This window comes from Rhincodon typus, unplaced genomic scaffold (assembly GCF_021869965.1).
Source record: "Rhincodon typus isolate 14 unplaced genomic scaffold, sRhiTyp1.1 hic_rhity00002973, whole genome shotgun sequence".
Taxonomy (NCBI): domain Eukaryota; kingdom Metazoa; phylum Chordata; class Chondrichthyes; order Orectolobiformes; family Rhincodontidae; genus Rhincodon; species Rhincodon typus.
Genome location: NW_025968611.1, coordinates 1,197 through 6,360, shown reverse-complemented (window position 1 = coordinate 6,360; position 5,164 = coordinate 1,197). Strand labels below are relative to the sequence as shown.

The 5,164-nt window shown below is 54.5% G+C and overlaps 1 protein-coding gene across 1 annotated transcript in view; it reads left to right on the top strand.

Annotated features, from left to right (window-relative positions):
• Positions 1–4,814, top strand: part of LOC109926008 (separin) — a gene marked incomplete at both ends in the record, with an annotated part of 20,695 nt that extends 15,881 nt beyond the window's left edge. Inside the window, 5 exons of the mRNA XM_048593502.1 lie at positions 523–662; positions 3,114–3,248; positions 3,648–3,770; positions 4,372–4,543; positions 4,686–4,814. Of these exons, the coding sequence (XP_048449459.1) occupies positions 523–662; positions 3,114–3,248; positions 3,648–3,770; positions 4,372–4,543; positions 4,686–4,814 (699 nt within the window). The remainder of the gene's footprint in view (positions 1–522; positions 663–3,113; positions 3,249–3,647; positions 3,771–4,371; positions 4,544–4,685) is intronic.
• Between the last annotated feature and the right edge of the window lie 350 nt (positions 4,815–5,164).

Sequence of the window (5,164 nt, the reverse complement as noted above, 5' to 3'; positions counted from 1 at the left end):
CATCGATTTCAACCTGAGCGCCGAGAACAGTGAGTCCCCAGGGGGAGTGGAGGGGTGGGATGGAAACAGGGTGGACCTGTTACACCGACACCACTGTACCCCGAGGCCTGGCCGTGCCCTGTCCCTGGCCCCCCACGCCCCTGTCCCTGGCGCCCCGCCGCCAACCCCGAGACCTGGCCGTGCCCTCGTTTCCCCCCCATCCGTGCAGACGGGGAGCCTGTGAACCCCCTGCTCCTCCATTTTCACCCCCACCCCCGCCACGCCTAGTAGAGGAGGAGTTGGGATAGTATTTCTCTGGTTTCCTACTCTGCCCTTAACCCCGTTTCTCCCCCACACCCCGCCCCCCCCCCCACCCCCCTTTGTCTGAGAAGACGCTCACGTCCGACAGAGTGGGGGGGGGGGGGGGGGTGGGGTTGAATGGGGCGTTGCTGTCGAGGCCTGTGACACCCCCCCCCCCGCCCCACCTCCCCTCCCCCCAGCACTTTGTCCGAGACTGGACCTCTGCACATTTTCCTGTTTCAGAACGTTGCGAGTCCCTGGATGAGGCGCTCTCCCTGTGGAAGTGCCTCCTGTCTGAGTCTCGTTCCCCTGCCCTGCGGAGCGCCGAGCAGACGGCCCACGCTGTCCTCCTCATGGCCGCCCTCTACAGGCTGATGGACAAGGTAATGGGGGTCTGCTGGGGGGGTGGGAGACGGTCGGGGAAGGCGGACAATACTGTTATCAGCCATTCCATTGAGCATAGGAGCTGGTGTCGTCACGTTGAGTTTGTACACGGACATTGGTGAGGTCTCTTCTGGAGCAACTGTGTCCAGTTCTGGTCGCTCCCCACCCCCCAGTTATAGGAAGGATATTATTAAACTGGAGAGGGTTCAGGAGAGATTTACCAGGATGTTGCCGGGTGCAGAGGGTTTGGGGAGAGGCTGGGGCTTTATTCACTGGAGCATAGAGGGGGTGACCTTATAGAGGTTTATAAAATCATGGGGGACATAGATAGGGTTAACGATGGGTGTCTTTACCCTCCCGGATGGGGTGATTTCAAGACTGGGGGACACATTTTAAGAGAGGAGAAAGATTTTAAAAAAAGACACGAGGGGTAAATATTTTCACACAGAGTGTGGTCCGTGTGTGGAATGAGCTTCCTGAGGAAGCGGTGGGTGTGGGTACAGTTACAGCATTTAAAAGGACATTGGGATAAGGACATGGACAGGGAAAGGTTTGGAGGGATATGGGCCAGGAGCAGGCGGGTGTGGGACTGGTTTAGTTTGGGACAGCACGGACTGGATGGGCCGAAGGGTCTGTTTCTGTGCTGTAGTACTCCGACTGTATCCTGGAACGCCCTCCCTGATGGATTGGTCTGTGTTAGTGTTTATGAATCAGATCCCAGTCACAAATCTCCCTGGCTTGATGGATAATATTTTTGGTTTTAACGCTGTGGTCTCTTCCCAGGATTTAAATAAAATCATCCTTCGGTTCAGTGGGTTTTGTTTTTAGCAATAGAACAGAAGATTGCTAACAAAATTTGAAATAGATCAAACCATCTACTTGCAAGATGCTTTCAAACATTTTTAGTCGCACAGCAAAGAGCATAATCCTGTTAATATAAAATTCTCTGTTATAAATTGAAAAGGTACTCCAGAACAGCTTTCGCATAATACTCAAAAAAAACAAACACACCAGGTACAGTGCCACATACACCACTCAGATAACACTCACATTGGAGCCCCTGTATCTTAACGCCTTGGTAGGTCTAACTTATTAAACGTACAGACTGGATAGCTTTATTCTGAAGCTATCCTGGATGTTTACAAGATGATGAGAGGCATAGATAGTGGATAACCAGAGACTTTCCCCCAGGCCGGAAATGACTATTACAAGGGAGCATAATTTTAAGGTGATTGGAAGAAGGTATAGGGGAGATGTCGGAGGTAGGTTTTTCACAGAGTGTGGTGGGAGTATGGAATGCGCAGCTGGCAGTGGTATGGAGACAGATACTTCAGAGACTTTTAAGCGACTCTTGGATAGGCACATGGAGGATAGTAAAATGTAGGGTATGCAGGGCAGTTTGATCTTAGGATAATAGGTCGGCACAACATCGTGGGCTGAAGGGCCTGTACTGTGCTGTACTGTTCTATGTTCTATTCTACACCTGTGCTCCAATGTACTTGGCTTGGCTTCAGGTAACCTCTTCAGGGCTTTATCCCAACACCTCTGGTCTGGGACTAACTCGACTCGCAGGCAAACCCAGCTCTCTCTCTCTGTCTGTTCCTGCTTGGGGGCACTGGTCTATTCCTGTTCCAAGAGTTGCGCAGGACTGCTCAAAGGAGGACTGAGAGAAAATCGTTCACCCCCTCCACAGCTGTGCGTGTTTCACTCTAGTGTTTTTTGTTTTTGAAAAGGTTCCTGAGCGGAAATCTCTTAACAAACCCCCCCCCCCCCCAGCAGACCCGCAATCCTCCTTGCTGGGTCACGAAAGGAGACACACGGGTGGGCCACTTGGGACTGAGATGGAGGGAGCATTCTTTCGCTCAGACGAAGATGGTGAAACTGTGGAGCTCCTCACCACAGGAGGCTGGGACACAGAGACTGGCGTGTTGATTTTTTTAAAAAGATGCTGAAGGTTTCGAGGGATTTGGAGTGTGTGGTGTTGAGGTAGAGGATCAGCTGAGATCACGTCAAACGACAGACTGGGATCAAATGGCCGCTTCAGAACTGGAGGGGGTGTGCAGGAAGTGAAGGGTGTTTTTTTTTTTTTCTAAATACCCCCTTTCCCCCCCCCCCCCCACCCCCCCGGGGTGGAGGGGTCAGCGACGGTGGTGAGCGGGAGCTGAGAGCTGTACGACAGCCAGCAAAAGGAGTGGCCGTGGTCATGGAGAGGAGAGAGTGAGTAGTCCGGACTAGGTGTTAATAGCAGAATGCACGTCAGCTGTGCATTTCACAAAAAGCCAGGAAGGCGTGAGGGATGCTGGTGGTGATCAGGGTTTTGTTTTTTTTGGTGGGGGGGGGGGGGGTGGGGGGGGGGGGGGGCGTTTGGCGTGGACAGGCGGGAGGTAGGTGGCAATGGCTGCAGCCTCACTAACGCACGCTTCGTCTGTTCCCCACCCCGGCTCCTGTAGCCGTTCCAGGTCATTGAGAGTTACGGGTTGATGCTGCGTTTGTTGGACCCTTGCACAGACTCGCTGCCCCTCGCTAACGTACTGCTCCAGCTCGGGGAGACACTCTTGTCGGTCGATTGTCTGGACGAGGTGCAGGTGGGTAGGGGGGCACCAACTGGCGGAGCAAGTTCTCCCTTCCTGCACCGACTTGCTCGCACGCGCTCTCATCCTTCTTCTCCCTCCGCACTTTGACACACGCTGTCACTGTGTCTCCCTCCCCCCTTGCACATTCGGTCTCCCGTGTGCAACCCCATCCCAAGGTGTCCGCGCTGAGCTGATTACGTGCTGGTGATGTTCTGATGGTACTTTTTTTTTCTCTCTCTCTCTCCCCTTCCGTCCTCTCTTTCTGCAAACCTCCCAACACCCCTCTCCGCTTCTCCCTGCCTCTGTGTCTCTATCGCACTGTCTCCACCCCTTTCTTTGCCTCTTCCCGACTCCTGCATGCTCTCCACCCTCGTCTCTTTCTCGCTCTTGTGCTCCCCCCCGCCCTGTTAGACCTGCCTGGCCCGGGCGGAGCTCTTACTGAAGGAGGATAACTCTGGTAAAGGTGACCACCACCTCCTGGCAAAGACGACCTGCACCCTCCTTCGCAGCCAACTGCTGTTGGCCACATCCCAGGTGGGTACCAGGCACAGGTCCAGGTGGGGTCTCGGGGCGAGGGGGAGTTGCTGGTCAGTGGTGGGGAGGGGACACAGAGACCGGGGGAAGTGTCCCCGAAGCCAAAAGGCTGCAGGTGCCGGAACTCTGCGACAAAAGCCGAAAGTGCTGGAGGAACTTGGCAGGTCTTGTAGTCTCTGAGGGGGGAGAGAGAGAGGGAGGGAGGGAGGACAGAGGTTAGAGTTTGAGTCGAGTGTGAGTTTTCTTTCAGGACTGAGGAGCTGGAAGGGGGCGCTTTATATAGACGGTGCGGGGTGACCAGAGTTGAAAGATGAAGAGGTTGAGAACCGTGATAAAGGAGTGGCTGAGATGCAAAATAGGTGTCAGTGTTTGGTGTGAATTGAAATGGTCCGCATCATGTGTTTAGTGTGTTTTTGTGGGGTGTTGTATTTGTGCCCTGTAGGGTGCTTTGAGCCAAAAGGTGGTTGGCGGGGGTTGGTGTTAGAATTTGAGTTTCTGCAGACTTTTGTTGAATAGCCAGGGCTCGCGTTAACATGGCTGCAGCTCCCCAGGACAACGTCATGCTCACTGTTAATGTCTGTGTGACCGTCTCCAATCGCAGGTTCCTGAAGGCCTGACCCCCCTCCTCGAGGTCCTGACCTGCCCGTCCCTTCACAAATCATCCAAGGCCTGGTACCTGCTCAAAGCCAAGGTCCAGCAGCTGGTAGCTGCGTACCTGAGCCTGCCACCATCTGCTCTGCCTGCCTCCCTGCGCCGCCGCCTCCAGCAGCATGGTGAGTAGGTTCTGGGGGGGGTGGGGGGTCATCTAGGCCGCTGTCACCCTGCAGCTCTCTCGCCCCCTCTCTCTCTCGCTCCCCCCCCCTCTCTCTTTTTCTCTCTCTGTCAGTCTCTCCCTCACTGTCTCTCTCTGTGCAGGATGGAGGAGCCCAGAGTCAGCGCTGACTGATGCTCACAAGATGCTGTGTGGGATCGTCATGTTGGTATGTCCCGGAGTTCTGTCCTTTGGGAAGAGAAGCTCTGAGCTGAACTGTCCAGCCAGCCCAGGTAAGGGTGAGTGCGCTGTGTGGCTGTGTTCCTTTTAGAGCTGTACAGCATGGAGACAGATCCTTCAGTCCAACTCCTTCATGCCGACCAGACATCCCAATCTGCCCCATATCCCCCTAAACCCTTCCTATCCACGTCCCTATCCAGGTGCCTTTTAAATGTTGTAACTGTACCAGCCTCCACCCACTTCCGCTGGCAGCTCATTCCACACACGCACCACCCTCTGTGTGAAAAAGTTGCCCCCTCAGGTCCCTTTTAAATCTTTCTTTTCCCCCTCTCACCTTAAACCTCTAGTTTTGGACTTGCCTGCCCAAAACACATTTCCCAGCACACGCTCTCCCCACAGCCCC